This window comes from Danaus plexippus, chromosome 6 (genome assembly GCF_018135715.1).
Source record: "Danaus plexippus chromosome 6, MEX_DaPlex, whole genome shotgun sequence".
In the NCBI taxonomy this organism is placed as follows: domain Eukaryota; kingdom Metazoa; phylum Arthropoda; class Insecta; order Lepidoptera; family Nymphalidae; genus Danaus; species Danaus plexippus.
In genome coordinates, this window is record NC_083540.1 from 6,592,363 (window position 1) to 6,612,824 (window position 20,462).

General features: G+C 31.7%; 4 protein-coding genes across 6 annotated transcripts; 2 read left to right on the forward strand and 2 right to left on the reverse strand.

The window, feature by feature from the left end:
* On the forward strand, positions 1-9,310 carry LOC116779186 (uncharacterized). Its single transcript, XM_032673382.2, is given in 8 exon segments — positions 1-427; positions 2,243-4,710; positions 4,713-5,516; positions 5,592-5,759; positions 5,858-5,873; positions 5,876-6,107; positions 6,216-6,409; positions 6,533-9,310. Coding segments are annotated over 7 exon segments (5,481 nt in total). The 5' UTR covers positions 1-427; positions 2,243-2,262; the 3' UTR covers positions 8,152-9,310.
* Positions 9,219-11,929, reverse strand: LOC116779189 (DNA-directed RNA polymerases I, II, and III subunit RPABC4). The gene is made up of 3 exons (XM_032673386.2): positions 11,708-11,929; positions 10,762-10,854; positions 9,219-9,355 (listed from the first exon to the last, which is right to left on the reverse strand). The coding sequence occupies exons 1-3, from the start codon at positions 11,769-11,771 to the stop codon at positions 9,333-9,335; spliced, it is 180 nt and encodes a 59-aa protein (XP_032529277.1). The 5' UTR covers positions 11,772-11,929; the 3' UTR covers positions 9,219-9,332.
* LOC116779188 (ARL14 effector protein) lies at positions 10,233-15,622 on the forward strand. 3 transcript variants are annotated; one of them, XM_032673385.2, is made up of 5 exons: positions 10,233-10,380; positions 12,836-12,941; positions 14,564-14,630; positions 14,701-14,844; positions 15,271-15,622. In XM_032673385.2, the coding sequence occupies exons 2-5, from the start codon at positions 12,866-12,868 to the stop codon at positions 15,350-15,352; spliced, it is 369 nt and encodes a 122-aa protein (XP_032529276.2). In that variant the 5' UTR covers positions 10,233-10,380; positions 12,836-12,865; the 3' UTR covers positions 15,353-15,622. The 3 variants fall into 3 exon arrangements, with proteins under 3 accessions (XP_032529276.2, XP_061385922.1, XP_061385921.1); XM_061529937.1 differs by lacking the exons at positions 10,233-10,380; positions 12,836-12,941 and adding exons at positions 12,990-13,247; positions 13,356-13,489; XM_061529938.1 differs by lacking the exon at positions 12,836-12,941 and having other exon boundaries at positions 10,359-10,380.
* Positions 15,360-20,076, reverse strand: LOC116779187 (nucleoside diphosphate kinase 7-like). Its single transcript, XM_032673384.2, has 7 exons — positions 19,962-20,076; positions 19,366-19,643; positions 19,122-19,283; positions 18,738-18,936; positions 18,198-18,443; positions 17,559-17,672; positions 15,360-15,520 (listed from the first exon to the last, which is right to left on the reverse strand). Exons 1-7 carry the CDS (start codon positions 19,962-19,964, stop codon positions 15,377-15,379), a joined length of 1,146 nt encoding a protein of 381 aa, XP_032529275.1. The 5' UTR covers positions 19,965-20,076; the 3' UTR covers positions 15,360-15,376.
* Between the last annotated feature and the right edge of the window lie 386 nt (positions 20,077-20,462).

Consider the following 20,462-nt stretch of genomic DNA (forward strand, 5'->3'; position numbering starts at 1 on the left):
GTAGTCGAACGAACGGAACGAAATGAAACGAGCCAACGACAAAGTACAACTAAAAACAGTTGAAGACAGGCGCGGCGCGGTATCGTGCGTCGTATGTTTGTGTAATGTTCGTTTAACATACGAAATATTGTCACGGTTATTAGATAAGTAAGAAAAATATATAAATATAGATATTTGTTAAAAAACGACGCGAAATAAATTGCATTGCAGTGAAGTGGTGTAAGTGTGAGGTGTGACGTTATTGAAGGTGTATACGAGTGTGTATATGTCGTGGCGTGGATCGTCGCGCAATTATTAACGATGATTCACTTGCGAGCGGGTGAATTGCAGCCTATCGGACTTGTTGACATATGTTCGGAAGAAGTAAACAAATGATATCAGGAATAGTCCTTATTATAATGGTGGATTGATTTTTAAACCGCGGCCGGTAAGATGCAAGATTAATACATGTATTATTGTTAAATATTTGATAACTACATTTCAGATGTTCATAATATCATAACGTAACAGTCAAAAAGATGTAGACAATGATTAGGTGTTGTTATAATTGATTAATAATGTCCATTAGCAAAGAGCAAATATAGTCTCAAAACTCTACGCTTTTACAATCAACGAATTATACATATCAGTTATAACCATGAAAGCAAATCTTAGTGTGATGTTAAAGGGCATTAAATGAATTATTCAAATCATTATTCATACGCGATAACTACACTGCTTTGGTAAATATAATTTCCACTATAAATATACACAATGTAATTTATATCAGTACAGCGATGATGTGATTTCATATCCGTTATGTAGATAGATAATATAGTAAACGTCTACTAGCGATCTCAATTATAGAAATAATCTGTCCATAAGCTTCACATTAGGTATAATATGGTCTAAAAATTTATTGAAAGAAAAGCAGGGATAATACAAACAGGCGGCATGATGGCGTAGACACAAGCGTCGCCAGGGCCGCCTGGCTTGGCGCCAGGCCGGCGGGCGGCGGGCGGCTGCTAACTATTGGGATTCCTTTGTCTCTAGTTCCCTAAAACTTTTTTAAAAATAGAATGGTACCAAAATTGGCATATATGACTGTCATATCTCCATGAAGTTCGATGTATAAAATAAATACATATAATTTGCATATACTCAACGATATGAATAATACATAATAATTAAATGAGTGTAAGATAGTCGTGAGTTACATTTGTGTGCGTCGTGCGTACTGCGTTTATTTGCTCGTTTGTTATAAACGAGCAGTGCGGCTTGCTTGTCTCCGGTTCTCAGAAATTGTAACGCCTTCTTAGAACGCAGCAACGCAGCCCTCCAACAAATGCCTCGAGTGATCGCAAACCGAGGTCGTCACTCGTACCACTGCACGCATTTGGATTGTATCTTGATATACACCTACACTTATATACGGGCATTCTTACTTCTCACTAACTACTCGCTTCATTAATACCTTAATATTAATTCTATTTAATTATTATTTATTGTTATGTATTACACAGAATATTAACTTCCATTAAAACGCTTAGGTATAAAGTTGGTACATGGAATTTTTAATGAATGTAAATTAAGTATGTAAAATTCGACCTTAAGTGGCCAACAAAATGAAAGTTGTAGCTGTTAACAGATGATGAGAGACGGGGATATCCTCGTCCGTAAAGCGCAAGTTCGTGCTTACGTCACGATGATGTCACATTGTACTATTAGAAAACAAAAAGCAGCACATGCGCCTTGCGTCAAACAGTCGGCGTACCAGATCATTGTGTTGTTTCGCCTTAATGTTTATGTGATATATTTAATTTAGTTCTTTTAAGTATTAGTTTAGTAAATCTCAATTCATGATACGTGACTTCGTAATGATAACTTCTATATGAATATACAAATTTCTTTCTTATTTGCTCCGTTCCAAATGTTATACACAGTCTTATTTAGTTTGCGTGTTCATACGTACGGTGTTTCACAAGTTGTATTACAATAAAAATATGAATACTACAGCGTAAAATGGCAATGTAGTGTGACATTTAAAGTGAAAAGTAACTATGTTTTTTTTTGCTATTTGTAGAAGTGAAAGTATTTAAATGTTAAGTAATCATAATTTACGACCTTTATTTTTTGGTTTTACGTTGCATAATTAAGGCAACGTTGTAGTTAAAAAACTCTATTTTATTTAGATGTACTTCAACTAAATGTTAATTCTATTTTAGTCCTATCTTTATTAATATTGTGATTATATTCTTTCCAGGTACAAAAGTCGCGTACAAGATGCCGCTGACACAGGAAAAGCGAATGGACAATTTTCCCAATAGCAATGATCACAGTTACCTTCACAAGAAGTTCAAGAAAATGGCATCGCCAATATCGGTGCTTCCTGTGAACTCTATGAAAAATGAGGAAAGTGTGCATAAGGAATTAGGATTTTCACAGATCACAAGCAGCCCAAACCTAAAAAATGGAACCATTTCAGCCGCTCATCCAGAAATAGAGAAAATTAAAGATAAATACGCGAACAGAGGTATAGAAACAGATAATATTGTACAAACTAATTATAATGATGAAATCTGTAGGTTAAGTGGTGTTAATAACTATGTTCAAATAACTGGTAAGACCAGTTATAATGATGAATTTTTAAATAAGACTGAAAACGGTGAAATCGATGTAACTAAAGACACTTACAGTGGAGGAACTGGCCGTTACATCTGTCCGTATTGTAAATTACCATGTGCCAAGCCATCAGTACTACAAAAACATATCAGGGCTCATACGAATGAGAGACCGTATCCATGTATACCCTGTGGCTTTGCCTTTAAAACTAAATCTAATTTATACAAGCACAAGAGGTCAAGGACGCATGCTCTACGATCGCAAGGAGCAGATGTGTCCGTTGCTATTAACGAAGAGGATTTATCTGGAGGTTCCGAAAGTGATACTTCATCTACACCAACTTTTATGTCGGATCCTACCTCGGATGCTTCTTTGATACGCTTCCTTAATACGAGGCCTAATGATTTTTCCTCCCCCGAGCTAGCTAGCGATGGCAACACACAAATCAGCTCAAATTCTTATAATGACCATAAATCTAAAACAATTTATAAGCCCAAGTTCAGAGCAGCGTTATATCAGGGAAATGATGATAAAGATAAGATAAAAAAGAGTATTTCACACAATGCTGAGTTTCTTACAGAACATATCTCTAAAATTATATCAGATAATGAGGCCATTGTTGATGTTATTGAAACCCCTTTACAAAAAAAATATGGTAAAATTAAACAAATTGCTGAGAGTAAGCAATTCTCAACGGAAATCGATATAAAATCTGAAGTGACGCCTTTAAATTTAACAAAAAACAGTTACGAAACAGAGAGCTTGATAAGAAAAAGATCGCATTCGGAAAGTTTCGCACTGACTTCTGACGATCACAAGCATCCGTTGAATCCAGAGGGATCAATAATAAAGGATCTTTTGCTAAAAACTAAAGCCAATGGATTGAACTCCACCAACAGCTTGACTGGTGAATTGGTAGATGGGCTAGGGCCACTATATGTGTGTTCACAATGTCAAATAGTATACAGAAGTGCAGACAACTTAGAAATTCATAGATCGTACTATTGCAAAGGTGCACTTACAAATAATTGTAACATTTCTAGTAATGTCCCAAAAGAAGCAAAGTATGTCAGACCAGATAATGGTTACGTGAGAAGTAATTCCATTAACGTCCGATTGCCCGAAACAAGTGCGTCATCAACTAAAGTGAATTATTTAATGAATTCACCTCCAATAAAAAACAAGCCAGATAATCTTGTCATATTAAAAACGGAATGTAGCGACGTGATAGCACCGCTACCATCACCAGGGCCGTTACTTGGTAACACAAGACTTGTTGATAGCAGACTACCCTCAGAATGTAATAAAAAAACGGAGGGTTTGAAATTGAAAACAAAAGAATGTAGCCCCAAAAGAAGGTTTGACAGTAGATCGGAAACTAATAGTCCGAGGCTTATAGAAAATATATCTCCTCGTTCAGCTGATTTGTACGTTCATTCGAAAATAAGGTGTGTTGATATTAGCTCTCCGTCATTGAGAACTATTGAAGAAATATCGCCACATATAAGACACAATTCTACATCGCTTCAAATGTTCGGAGGTGAAGTTAAAATAGTCGATCATTCTGGCAGCACTACCACTCTCCGAATCGAACCTAGTAAAACACAGCTATCACCGATTCTAATCCACCAAAACCTTTCGCCATCTAAATTTGGAAATGACTCTGAAGCAAGTAGTGTCGTTGTAAGATCGGGTCTTCATTCCGGTGGTACTATAGTGCATAATCCGCCAACACCGAAGGAAGCTATTAATAATCATCAAGTTCAAACTCCTAGAATTGCGTCATCAACCCCGAACGCTCAAAACACGAACGTGCACGTTCATGATATTCCACATTTCCAGTTCCCGCCGCTGAGTGCTATAACAGCTTATAATCCATTAACATTGCCGCCTCTCAGTCCATCTCCGTCACCAAACGGTGCAACTACTATTATGCACGGCGGCAAACTCATACCTCATGTTCCCGGGATACCAGGACCTAATATACCTGGTTTATTCATGACAAATAGCAATTTGCAAATGAAAAACAGTGATAGCCATAAAAGTGTCACGAAAACGACCTCAGATAACAATCAACATTTATTAACTCTTAATGTATCTACGGGAAAGGAAGTGTTATATCAAACTACGATAGGATTCCTAACAACTCGAGAAGTCCAAACATCAGATCGATGAATATGGAAGTAGAACATAACATTAGTAATAAAGATACGGATATTCAAAATATGTCTTCAATGCCAATAATTAAAATAAAACACGTCGATGAACCTATATTAAAGAATTTCTCTTCTAGTTGTCTTCTGAAATCGATTAAGAGAAATGCCGATGGAGTACCCAAACATCCTGTATTAAAGGAAAATACGAACACATCATTTAATAAGACCAAAAACAAAGACTCTCACGTTCATCCGTCTCATAAAGTTATCGATATAAAAGCTGAGAATGATATAAAGAATTTCAATTTCGAAAACTTCATCACTAAAGCCGAAATATACAATAATCAAATACAAAATAAAATCGACATCGAAAGAAACAGTAATGTTTCGGAAACCTTTGTGACTTCAGTGCAAAATGAAAGGTCAGAGACATCTTATTTTCAGAAGAGTTCAATATCAAAGTCTAATTCTGAGGAGAGAAAACCGAAATTTCTTAGACCATCTACTCTACCTCTAAAGCCGGGCACGTTTACCCCAAAAAGACATCACGGCATAACGCCCAATGCGAACACAATGCCATTGGTGTCACCAGAAACCCCACGCCCAGCAAAAGCATACGGACAACTTTATTTAAACGGAAATGCATATACATATCTGGGTTTGAAATGTTCAACAAAAGTATTTTATTGCACTATCAATCGTCCACAGCCCACATACGTACCGAACCAGCATTTCCTATCCATGTACAGTAACTGGCAGGTAGTTATTTTATAATTATTGACTGGATGTAAACAAACTTTATTGTGTGTTATATATGGATGACAATGTTTACAGTTATTATCTGAGTTGACGCCAGACCCGCTGGGATTGTCAGCCTCGTCTGCTATGTCTCTATATGACTCACGTCACAGACCGCAGAGCTTGGCCGTTTCTGTAATCAAACAGGATCTCATTCTGACTCATTCATCGCAATGGAACAAAAATTCGAAGGACGGCAAACAGGTATTTATCGAAAAAATACTTACATTAGATAATAAATTTTAAAAAAAAATACAATTATTTTCAAAAAACACTTTGTAAAAAATTCATTTAATTCCCAGGTGATAACTTCTATAGACTCAAAAAATCGGAGGAGATAAAAAATATTTCCGATAACACAGCTACATCCAAGAAAGAATTAACTGGTGGATTTGAAAGTAACGAGGAATATACATATGTTCGCGGACGTGGCAGGGGACGATATGTTTGTTCAGAATGTGGAATAAGATGCAAAAAACCATCAATGTTGAAAAAACATATCAGGACACACACTGACGTCCGACCGTATACATGCGTCCATTGCGTTTTTAGGTAAACATATTTCTAAACTGAAATATTTAACACATTTCAGGAATTATAAATTAATTCCAAGCATAAATGAACCGAAATTATAATTTATAATCATATTTGAAATTGCAGTTTCAAGACGAAAGGGAACTTAACAAAACATATGAAAAGCAAGGCACATTATAAGAAGTGCTGTGAGCTAGGAATAAATCCAAATGAAGGGAACGATGCCGAAGGCTCTGAAATGGCGCAGTGTTCCGGTGAAACTGATGATGAAACGGATTCAGACGGTGATGAGGGAAATGAGGGTGAAACAGAATCCAGTGGTAAGTTATACTATGTATACTATTAAATTATCAACATTTATAAAATTCCTCACAGATTTTTCTGCTTTAGCAGTAAATGTAAAGAAATATAATTTTTTAACCCAATAAAATCTCATCTTACAGATACAGAGGTTTTTAAATCTCGCTTGCCGGAACACGAGGCTGCTCACTGCTTGCTATCTCTCGGCGGCAGTAGACCTGCCACCTCAGCCACTCCGGGCTTAATAACTAGCGCTAGGCCTACAACGTACCCCTACACTCCTATGTTATTAGAAAATACGTTAGATGTTGATCAAGATAAAGTCGAGAGTGTAAGAACACCCTCTACTGATTCTAGAATAGATACGGACAATGAGCCCATGGATCTCAGTAAAAATGAATTAAGAACTCCAACGAGCGTGATGGAAATTCCCACTGAAAGAGAATCTAGCGTCATGGCCTGTTTGGCTTCCAATACTGCGAAGCTTCCCCATCATCAATCACAGTGGACCAACGGAGAGCCAATGTTGCACACGTATCTAACAGAAAGGGCACTTTTAGATTCTAAGATTAAACAGAGCCAATTAACATGTAATTCTAAAATAAGGAAGATTGATCTCGAAAATTCTTTATACCTTGAAAAAGAAACCGCTGAACAGGAAATTTCGAATCCAAGAAATGTTCTTGATACGATTACAACAACAACAGCATTTTCTAAAGATGAGTCAGTTTCTATTGATAATTCTCAGAATTGTTTGAATCTAACTAGTGAATCCAGAGCTCGTACACCTAACAACTCCAATCCAGAAAATGCTAAACATGTTGTGTCCGAGTATTTAAAACATGCTAGGATAAATCATATGAAAACTCTCGACGATCCTAACCATTTAGATATATCCAGTGACGACAGCAACAGTGGCAAAGTTAACATAGAAGAAAAGACTAAGGTAGATGAGGTCTCAGACTGTGATGGAATGAAATTATCTTCTTCAGAATACGATCCTGTAGCTTCCAAAGTAGTGATCGGAGTCGGGGGAGTATTTAAAGTGACCAAAGGGAAAGAGTTTGACGGATCGGCTTCTTACTCGCCAGGAAAACTCATGGAAGATGGACGTAGAGTTTGTGATTTCTGCAACAAAACATTTACAAAACCTTCACAGTTAAGGTTGCATCTAAACATACACTACATGGAGAGGCCGTTCAGATGTAGTGTTTGTGCTGTTAGTTTTCGTACCAGAGGTCATCTGCAAAAGCATGAGCGTTCTGGGTCCCATCACAATAAAGTGTCAATGACCTCAACTTTCGGGGCAGCGACATCGTGTAATCCTCGACCTTTTCGTTGTTCAGATTGTAATATAGCATTCCGAATACACGGACATCTCGCCAAACATCTCAGAAGCAAGATGCATGTGATGCGTTTGGAGTGCTTATTCAAATTACCGTTTGGAACGTTTACGGAAATAGAACGTGCTGGTCTCAGTCTAACAGATATAGATACGACAGATTGTGCCAGTTCCTTGGCTAGTTTGCAATCTCTCGCCAGAAAATTACATGAAAAGGACCCATCGAAACTTGAGTACCGAGAGCCAAGTGGGGCAGCGCTTAACCTACCTGCAGGGAGGGAGTCTTCTGAAGACGAAGATGCTTTAGTTTATTTAGAAAAGACCTGTGACAGTTTAAAAGATAGTGAGATAAAAACGATTGAAAACAGTGACTGTCAAGAAACAGAAACTCGAGTTAATTATAGTGCCACAGATAATTAGTGCCAAAATTATTTTAAGTAGATTATTTTAATGTGCAATTTTTGTTTATTTTTTAATTTAAGGTGAAATTATTAATCATACTGGGGTTTAACTCAGCTACGTGTGAAAACAAAATGATGCGCTTTAATTATATACATATTTGTATTTTTTATATATAATTCTGGGAAGTATCATGTAAATATCTCAAATTGAACTAATTTTAATATTGTTATATTTGCTTCCAGTATAAGGCTTACATATTGTTACACATAAATCTAAATAGGATATATAGTTATGTGGATAGTTGTTATTCTTGAATTTGAGAAACTGATTTGTTTTTAATTGGATATTTAAATATTAATGTATAGTACTGTGAGGTCCACAATCTATGTGAAGAATTAAGAGAAAAAAAAAATGCTTGAAATATCAATGAAACATATTACACTAAAAAAAAGTAGTACAGTAGTTACTTATGAGTCTTTGTATGTATTTTTATAAAATATATACCACAATGTATTTACACTGAACAACTTCTACTTCCAAAATACTTTAATGTATCTTTTAATGTAATTGGCATATCAACTTCCATAAACGAAATTAGGTAAAGATGTTTCGAAGTCTTCCATATCGAAAAAAATAGTTCTTGTGCTAGAAATTTGTTTTATACTAGTTGTTTTACATTTGGGTAAATATTTGACTTGAGACATTTTAAATCTTTTTCAAGCCTTATTGAGCCCAAATTCTAAATAAAAATGATTTTATATGACAAAATTTGTATTTTGCAAGATTATAAAGTATTCTCTACATTAATCTTTATGTATAAGATAGGGAATGTAATTTGATTGATATACAAATATTTATATATTTTTGAAAAGTGCTAAAGTTTTTTTTGTTTTTTTTTCGGCTTAAATTTCTATTATATGTTTAACAAACATTCATATGGGACGGTAAATTTTTTAGATACTAAGTATCAATAAAGATTTTAATTTCTTTAGTAAGACTATTGATGATAAATATACTCAACTCATAACTAGTGACATATTTATAAATGTATATTGTATTATTAGGTATAAATCAATACAAACATGTCAAATATTTGCCCATTTATTGATTATACATGCATTATAATATGAATGGATATTTTTTATTGGTAAGATTAAACTAAATGTAAACCTTTAAAGACATTTATTATTTCTTCCTTGTCAGCGAGCATCGAACACGACCACTGGAAAATATTGTTAAGGAAATTTATTTCTGAAAAAAAAAAAAAAATTTTAGTAGAAACAAAAATTGTGGTATAAACATTATCAGCATGTCTGAAAGCGAAGATAGTCATAGGATGTCTATCTTGCTTTGCTCGCTTGCTTGATTAATTACAGCAATTATAAACTTGGTATTTATAAAGTGACGTTATTTTATTGGCTCAGTTAAACAATTACATTTCCTAATAATAAAACTTTAAGCGTGTTATCCATCATACGAATGAACGATATTTTTATATCTTACAAAGAAAAAAAAATACGTATATGAATCGAGGTATGAAAAAAGTTTCAAATAAACTTAAAAATTGTGTTATTTTATAATTTTACCTTATTACGTTTTATTTCTCATATATAATATGCAATTATTGTAGGGATAGTGATGCTTTGTTTTTTTTTTCAATTGACTTTGTAGATTATTATTCTGCCGTACCACAATATAACACTAACGAATTGAATAAATAAAGTCATCCGAAAAATAATGTGGAAAACGCCTATTACGAAGTTTGTTTGTTTAATTATAATCGATATTTTCTGAGTTGAATATGAAAATTAAGTAAAATTTCATAAAATTACTTTTTAATAGTATATAATCTAATTAACTTATTAATTAAAAATATTCTTAACATTTCTTGTCTAGCTTAACTACTTTATAAATAATACATGTATATTTTGAATAAAATATAATTCAAGTGTGATATAACAAAGAAATTTTAAAGAATATTCTTCAAAAAATGAAGATTTTTTTGTTCAAATTGAATGATTAATTTTAAAACTTTCAAAATGATTACTAAACACTAAGATGTCAAATTATCGACAATTCCAACGATATGTTTAAAAAAACTGACGTTAACTGTCAATTGTCATTGATTGTTAAAATTTTATGCTTCTTCGTATTATTTAGTATGATACGTGAGAATTGCATTCAATTTGATTATTAATTTCTGTTCTGTGTATGGAAAAATAGCAAGTATGTTAAGAAAAATGAAAGGTAAGATATAGCTTTGAATAAATCTATTACATTTAAAGTTGATGCAATTACTTCATCTTTAATGTTTTTAACATTTGAGTTATAAAATTTACTCCCAGTCTTTAAAATTGTGGTTCTTTGTATTTTTAAACACCAAAGTTGAGTGTAAATTTTTTCTGTAAATATATATCTATTAGGTCATACATTTAAAAGTATGGTAATGAGAGTATGTAGATGTTTTGAGATAAGATTTTTAATAAGTTTAATATTAATTTAAAAAAATGATTTGTTTAAGATGAAAACTTTTGTTTCAAAATACCCAACTGACTCATGTCTTTTCTTTAAAATTGGAAAACAGTATTAATGTTGAAAGGTATACAAGTAATTATTTGAAAAGGATACATCTTTTTGTTCTCTTCTTATACATAATCCTGTAGCCACATTCCCTGCATCTGATTGGATCTCGAGGTTTTATTTCGTTTTCCTTGTGACATTCTGAAAACAATAAAACTACAATCATACAACTCAAACATTTCATTTTTTTTTTCATCTGTTATAGTAAACCTTCTTTCTCATGTGCACCTCAGAGATTTGGCACAGTTTGTCTGTGTGTGTACTTTCCACTTCAAATTTCAAAGTTTTTAAGGACTGAATATGTTTTTACTAAAAAAATGTGCTTGACCTCTAAAGCTACATTTCTATTTACCATTTAGTGGAATGATAGCCAAGCACTATTGTGTAATTAAAAACATATGTTCATACAAGTTATAAAACAAGGACTATATAATATTATTTAATTTTTAATCTTCTTTTTTTATTTATTACTATCATTCTGACTTTATCATTTTTAATATGATTATTTTTCTAGTATAAAATTAGTAATATAGTCAAATTTTTACCGTCATTCCACATAATTAAAATCAGAATCATTGAAAAATATTTTCTCTTAGAAAGTTTTAGGAGTTCAGTTTAATTATTGGTAAGATTAATTGGGACTTGATAATATTTTTATGGGTAGAAGGTGATTATAAGCGGCAGAGAGGATCATTCAAAATTTGTTTGTTTTTGAGGATAGTTTTTCTTTACTTAATGCTTCATTGTTAGGGTGCTTAATTTAGTACTAATCTTCTCTGGCGCTTAAAAACCCAATTCAGTCCTACAATGATAGATTTCAAAATCATTACTGACTGTTATTTGCTATTAATCATTCTTTAAGAGTTAAGTTCTATTACACTTTAAGTACCTCCTACAAAAAGTTTTATTAAACAATTTTAATATTAGCTGCCTAATAAATTGTGTTTAATTATCTTCTGTTGCACTTAATAAATACATTTATTCCGTGACTTACCGCCACAAACATAAATCATAGGCACTTTAGTAACAGATGAATCTTTTGTACTTGTGTCAGCCATAATTTGATTATCTTTTTAATCGCAACAAATTTTTAATTTAATTTTAGTATACACCTCTTTTACTGTTATATTTATTTAAAAATATTCTTTGAACATTTGTTATGATAAAAGCATGTTCTTACTTCAAGAAAAACGCGCATTGCCATCAAGTATATGACAAGTGACGGCTGTCAAAATAATTAGTTGGGTGAATGTTACCATTTTCATGAATTATTATTACTTTTAATCGATGGGTTTTAATGTTTAAAAATATTATTTTTTAAGGAAAATAGATGTGTCAAATTATTTTTATGAATTTATTTTATTCCTTCTATTATTATAAGCAATTTTCTAATGTAAACCGAAATATCTTAAAATTGATTTTACCGATTTAGTATTATGTTGATTAGGAGCCATTTTCTACTTAGAATATACTTATTTTTTCACTTATAATTTTTTGTTTATCCAGACTTATCCTTTGTTGTCAAAGCATTTCGAAAGTGGTTCCTTTCATTTACCTTATTACTTTTAGTGTTGTGATAGTGGTGAGACAGGTAAGTTTTAACAACTGAGCAGTATCCTGTTAGACTGCACTAAAAAACTATGTGGCTTGTAGATTTCTAACTCAAACTAGTAATTTAACTACATATGTAAATGTGCTAACTGTTAAAAAAATAAAATTTTATAGCTATTAACAAATTAGTACTTATTGGATATAATGTTTTTGTACTACTAAGCCGCCTGTTAGAAATCCAAAGAACATCTTTGCAACAGAAATCGATCAATATGTACTTATATAAATCGTAATTATTAATATATTTAATACCCGATGACATCCTTAAAAACAGGGTTAAAAATAAAGACATTTGTTCTCAAAATGCTGTCAAAATAAATATGAGATAGCAACTTTTATCGTTAAATAAAAAACAGAAATTAATTGGTATAAATACAACATTTAGTTTTTTTTATGAGCATTTGTGGAGTATCTACAAAAAATAATAGAAAAATGCTTTCTAAATCTGAACACTAATTTTGTAAAAAGCAGGCAATAATTATAACTGATGATTTTAATTTTTTTGTTAAAGGGAAACAAAGAGTACAAATATTACAGTAAAATGCCGCGAAGACATACATTAACTGGTCGTAAAGAACGTGAACCCAGACGTTTATTGATGAATCAGGCAAGAAAAGGTCAGAAAAGTTTAAGAGAACTCTATTCGCTGGGTGCGTAAGGCATAGTGGGGGACACAAAAGTGATGTCAGCGCTCGCTGCGGACAATACAGAACTACGGGTGGCTCTTTATTACCTATGACCATAACAATAACACGTGTGTCAGTTTAATTAAATAAATAAAATAAAATGGGTCATCAAAGTTGTTGTGTAGTCGATTGCAAAAATACTAGTAGGAATAGTAATTGTAAATTTTATAAGTTTCCGGTTGCCAAGTGGAAATTAAATCAGCGAAAAAAATGGATAACTGCTGTTAAAAGGCAAAAGTAAGTATTACTATAACCTACAACCGTATTCTATAGAATAAATTCATATACATCTGTATGTCGTGTAAGAAAACGGAGTAATAATTTAATTAATATTTTTTTGTAAAGTATTGATGGATCGTTATGGTCTCCAAAACCTATGGATGTTATATGCAGTGAACACTTCATTGGCGGTGAAAAATCAGATGTTGAATCAAGTCCTAATTACGCTCCAACTATTTTTCCATCAGTTTATAGAAGACGTAAGACGAATCCACACTTGACATCTGTCACAAATCGTGTCTCATTAATCTGAAATATTAAAACGATTAAAATAAAGTTTATAACAATACAAACAATGATAATTGTTGTATGTAAGTAATATAAAAATTGTTATTAAATTCAATGATGTTGTGTAAGGCGTTGAATTGACTGGTGCTTGTCGAATGACGCGCGATTTAATTAAATAACTTTGGTTTAATTTTCGATGTTATTCAACATCTCTGACGTGCTCAGCCAAAACTAAATTTTTACCCTTTATCAGAGTCTGTGGTTGAAAAATAATATTATGTGTGATAGATTGAAAACCCGTTCTTAACACCAATTCCATTTTTTATCTGCAAAATTAAATAAAAAAAATTAATATTTAAGATACATTCGTAAAAATATAATTATGTTAAATACAGCTATTTGTTAATTTATATATTATTTTAGATTGTTTTTTAATATTAATAATGATTTTTTATTCTATATTAATTTACAATAAACATCTTGACAGATGTCTTAACCTAATTCACTTATTGAGACTTGTTTTAGTTGTTGTATTTATTTTACTTACTGTTTTAGCTGACCCACGGAAATTTTTTTAATTTAATATTCACCCTGTGTAATATATCATATTTCACATAGAAAAAAATTTTTTTTCAAGTTGATTTTATTTTTTCAATAACTATTTGACATCCAATACATGTTTATTTTCTCAAAAGAGCCACCGTAAGTTGTATCGTTAGATGGCGCTGGAGTCACGCACCCAGCGAATTGAAAATTACCCATTACAAAAACTAGGCGAACCCTCCCAGAGCTCAGCCTATTGTTATTTTACAAAGTTGACATCGTCAACTTTGTCAACTTTTGTAAAATTCCTACTAAGTTAATTCAAGTTTTCTTAATTGCTATTAAATAATAACTAACTTACTTTAATAAGAATAACATAGTTTCGTCTTTTATGTTTTTTTCTATTGATGATCTTTAGACGATTGAGTTACCTGTTTGTGAGACTGCCTTATAATAAGCAGAGAGCTTAAATAACATTTATATTTATAAAATGCCTTTTTTAGAAAATTTTGATCCAGCAACATCGGATAGAGAACGTCGAAAATTGAATCGTAAAAATTATTTCATGAAGTAAGTTTTATGCATTTTTTGTATAAGATTTTCGATAGTTTAGCTATTTAACGATTTTTTTTACTCTCAGCCGCAAAAATAAGAAGATTTACAATGAACGCGGTCTTATAGCTTCGACAGGCAAAGATCTTTGTGATTGTCTAGATGAAACCTGCCCAGGTTGCCATTTTCCATGTCCTAAATGCAATTCCAACAAATGTGGACATGAGTGCAGGTACTCTACATATTCTTAGGAAGCTAAAAATTTCATTATATTAATAATGGCATAGTAATTTTTGTTGTGAATTGCATGTTATAAGTATTGTTGCTATGAAATGATTTGGAATTAAACAACAACTTCATTATATGAGAATTGCAAGTAAATGGTATTTTAATGAAAATCTCGCAATAAAAAAAACATCAAGTTAAACTTATTGCTTCAACTATATTGTGGATAGTAAAATTTCAGTGTTTTAGATTTATAATGTTACTTTTTCTTCCAAAACTAAACATCCAATGAATGGGTGTTTTAGTTCACATAGACTATACAATTGCTATTATAATATCTCTGACATAATTTTATTGCTATTGCTAAATATTTTAATATATAATTATGAAATAAAAAAAAATATGTACTCAATAAAATGTTTAATTATTTCAGATGTAACAGAAAATGGATGTATGACAAAATAGAAATAGAAGGAAATGATTTCGTTATAAAAAATGTCTACAAGAAGAAATAGTCTCCAGTACATAACATTATAAAATCAACTGTTGGCTAATAATTTAAAAAAGTATTCAACTTCTTGTTCTCCGTCTTCAGGGAGATCGGTACAATGTACCGCATTGTGCACAATGTTTTTACCATAGAGTGCTCTTAGGGAATCCGGATATAATTGACGACACAGCTCCTGTTGGAAGAAATAATTTTCACATCTTGCCTATCAGATATTTTATAAAGTGATTGTTTCTTTTTTCGCCTAATCTTACATTAAAATATAAATTATAAAGAACATTGTTTTAATTACAAATATTTATATGGATGTGATATTTTTCAAGATGAGGTATAATTATCCGGTAAATGGTTCCGCAGCTCTGAAAATCTGAAGTAAGGGTGTCTGACATACTTCAGGTGTACTGAGTCTGAGTCTGTAGGAATATTTTAAGGATTCATAGAATTGAATTGCCAGCAAAAATTTTTTTTTGGACTTGTCTCTTGCTGCTAGCCCTATTGGCTGTGACAGCATAACCGGGATGGTTGGGTTGCTTGAATGGGACCTTCTCTTGAATTAGGGCATCAGGGGCTCGTTGGGCACGCCCGTCCCAATGGTGCCGCAAAGAGGCCGGACCTCGCCTTAAGACGACGCTGAAGGATGATACGGAGGGGTGTGATAGCATGACGTCCTCTGATGGCAGAAGGTCAGAGTAACGCTTATCAAGCCACACCTTGTCTTCGCCGGCAAAGATTTTTGTTACAATTAAGATTTGGTTTTATGAATTATAAAAATTGCTTTTCATCCCAATCCTTTGTCTAGCTTGTTTGATTAGTACCAGTGGACAAGAAATAATATAGTCACTATCTCAAAAAGAAATTGTTTTACCTCCTATGTTAAGATTCTGTTAAGGTCTATGGATATATTCGGAATTAAATTATACTAATATTCAAAATAACACATATATCATAAATACTCACAGTTTGTGTTTTGAATATATATATATATATATATATGTTTATTGCTCTTTCAAGCAAATACTACGGAACGGAACATGATGACAATTTTCAGTGTTCCAGTATCAGATTTACATAAACGTTAGTATTTATTCAAAAATTTGCTGTATATTCTTAAGAAATACGGAGTGAAGCTTCAGACATCACTACGATATTGTACGTAGTCAATGACACCTTCACAATCAGCATGGTTTAAAATTTATAAAATAATAAAATTTCTGTTTGACTAAATTCGAATACCTCTACTTTAAGATGAGTAACTTTTTTTCCCTTTTTAGTTTTCATTTTGAAGTCGGTTGCTTTTGTGTTAAAAAAATATTTCGATTTTAAATGAAATATCATACAAAGATGTTATCTGATTGAGGAGACAATAGGTAAGTAAGACGACACATTAAAAATATTTGACCCACATGTAAGAAATTTCATACACAGATTGCCATAATTGAAGGAGTAAAGTGAAACTAGGCGGGTTTCTTTAGTTGCCTTCTATTGATCCAGCCTCTAGGAAGTTATCAGAAGACCATGGTTTCTTAAGAAGTCCTTATTACGGGACCACCCTTGAGACATCTCCTGCCTATCAAAATAGAATCATCAAAATCGATTTATAACCGACGAGTTATCCGCGAATATATGCAAAAAGAATATAAATGTATACAATTGAATTTCTGAACGTCCTCCTATTGTGAAGTCGGATAATAAAGTAACGGTGCAATCCAATCCAATCCAATAGAATAAAGATATTTTATTCTAAGATCTCAAATTAGCAAATTTTTTATGTTAATATTGATTCCTTACACCAAGTATTTCTTTTTTTGGCAAAACTAATAATTTTCGGTGCCATCAGACGTCTGCATCGCCCTGGGTAAGTACTAATACCTAATCAATTGTGTTAATGTTGGTCACTGTACACTTAACGATATATTTAGGATAGATCTATATTTAGAATATATCTTGAAACTGTCGAAGTTCATTAAGCCGGTAACGTTTCGACTTGATAGTGGAGGGTAGACTGAAACGATCGTAATAGTAGTCTCAAGTTGGTGATGGATAGGTTAATTTTAATCAAATGTAAAATAAAATTGATTAAAAATCCAAAGGTTTTCTTCTGCCTGTATTGTATTAATATTAATGGTTTATATTAATATTAATGGTTTAATATTCTTAACATTTTAGTCTAAGTCAAAATATTAATATTGAATCAAAATAAAGTTTTTACTTACAGGGTCCCTTGGGCCGCATAATTTCCTAAATTCGCAAACACAGTTTAATTTCGGATCATTGCATTTAACTTCTAAGGCCACGCACTTGCCTTCAGCCAGATGAATACATGTTGCCTGAGAATTAAATAACAAACACGAGCAAATTATTTAATTATTTCTGACACACAACTCGTTACTGCATTTTGTCAAAAATAAACTATTAATTGTATAACGACCTTCAACATAATATTTGAAAGCAAGGTATAAAATTTATCTGTTGAGATTTATGATGAATGGAATTTCCTGTTTCATAGAAATAAGTGATGGGTAATTTTGTGTAAAATATTTTTTCTTGTCGTTATATTTCTTCATGCGATTTAAAAAAAAATTTAGAACAATCTCAACATCGATTCATATAGGAATCGATGTTGAGTGAAAATGTGAAATATTGAAATCAATAGTTTTTTTCCTTTGTTTGACTGAAAGACAATTCTTATTTAACCTTCCTTTTCTTTTTTTAACAATACACACATACATATTAGGTATATCTTTCGATTGTCGTAATCTTCGAAGTTAATACAACAAAAACTTAGATATAGAATTATTAAACACTATAAATTCATTCTACTTTATTTTCATCCATAAAATGTACTCAAGTACCTCATATTCAGGTAAAACGCCTTTATACACTTCAAAAAATTCCTGTGCATTTTGTAATTTAACCGAAAACATTGCTATTGCTGAAATGTAGAATGTTTTGGATACTGCGATCCTTTCCAATATGGCGCCAACATTGCCATCAATAATAACGTGAGGTTTTATAATGCAACAGGTGCAGTCCTTTACCGTCGCTCGAAATTGAATTCTGGGTAATCCATTTTCGTAACCAAAGAACAAATCGAGCATCTGCAATTAGATGTCCTGTCTTTCTTACCCTTACAACTAATAAATAATACCTACTTAATTCTATGCAGCGTAAATTCTTCATCTACTGTTCCGGAACATATTTTTATTTTATTTCCATATAAATAACTAAGCTGTGTTTTATGAATGATACTTTTCAGTGTTTATAAATTCATTTGGTCGAACTTTTTTTTTATATTTGGATCAAATATAAAAAAAGTTTAAAGTTTAAAGGTTTTATCTAATAATTTATAATAATAAGAGAATAATTAAGTGTATAAGTTCAATATATCCTACATTCACTGCCTCCTGCACAGACGAACAGCCGTGAGCTATATTTTTAACTTTATTTTCACCGTAGAGTCTCCGCAATGTGCCGGGTTTTGCGGTAAGCGGATCGGTATCACCTAAACATTCTTTCCATTTTGTCACAGCATTGGGTGCAACTAACTCTAATCCGATAACTTCACCCGTCGTTATGTAATCTATGATGATTCTAGAGAAATTACGGTTTAAAATCTTTCAAAAAGTTTACAAAATGTAACAAAATCGTGAATGTTATAAAAATTATCAGTTTTTTTTCATATAAAATAAAATAACATAGATTTAAGAAATACGTATACATATAATTAAATACATATAGGCATGTTATAAGATACTGTTACCATATATACGACTCACGGCAACATGTTGCTTCCCGCAAGATGTTGATACATCTCCATAGCAAAATCTTTGCTTATTTTCCCATTCTTCATGCGCACAATCCGGAAACCATTCTTCATAATGAATGTTATAATTTTTCCATGCAGACTTGCTGGCACTGGTTTAATTAATGCGAATGTACTGAAATTGAAAAACTTAGTCATTACTGATTAGTTCAGAAGCTATGTTTACGATAATATGAGTATTTAGACTATTAAATCACCTTTGAACATTATGAAATAACTTTTTATGTGTAGCGGGAGCACAGTCTACAATATGTAATAGTTTTGAAAAAATATTAACGATGTTTCCCACTTGTAACATTTCAACCTTCAATGTCGGCAGTTGAACTCTTTTCACCAAATTCTTTCCCTTCTTTGCGTCTATAACTTGAATTGAATTGTCGAAAGGAAAGAAATTTAAACATAACTCTCTTATCTCGTCAGCATCTTCATCATACATTTCGCACAGGAATGTGTACTTGTCGAAGTAGTCATAAACCTTAAAACATTTATTATTTCTTCCAAGTCACAATTATTCACAAATGAAAATTTAATTAAGTTGCTCTTCCTTCATTTTTGACTACTTAACACGAAAATGGGTCTATTATTAGATATTTATTAGTAAAATTTCGTGTAAAGACTAGACTATATGAGGAAACGTTAATTTTTAAAAAGGCGAGGAGAGTGAAATCTTATAAACATTATATTCCTAATGTCCCACAATATTTTATATTTAGTTTTACCGCTTTAAGACTCAAATACTCTACTGTTACTATGATAAAACTTTCATAGTTAATAATAAGAAATATTTTATCACCATTTTGATATAAAACTTCCTGAATAATATAACAAATTAAACGATCACAAAAAACATTATTCAGACAAATCGCTATGTTGACGTAAGACTGTTTTAATGCTAATTATAGTTAGAATTAATCAATTGTAACCTAATAAAAATATTTTGCACCAGTAAAAGAAGGTTTTATGTTTTCATAAAAAGATTATTATTGCCATTGATAACTTTGTTTTTTAAACATGGGCCAACAAACCTTGTCATGGTAAAATTTTAAATATACCTAGTTTAATATGTTTCTATCTTCGTGATTTGACTCATCTATTTTATTTTCATTTTTATGTAATTGATATAATTAGTCAACTGAACATAAACACAGTAGATTGAATGGGGCCTGAAAAATTCTCTTTATAAAATCAATTAATATTAATTTTCAGTATATATATAATATAATAGGTAGTAAAAACATTAATTTTATAAAATGGTAGCAGTTGCAGTAAAATAAAGATTATGAATGTAATTAAG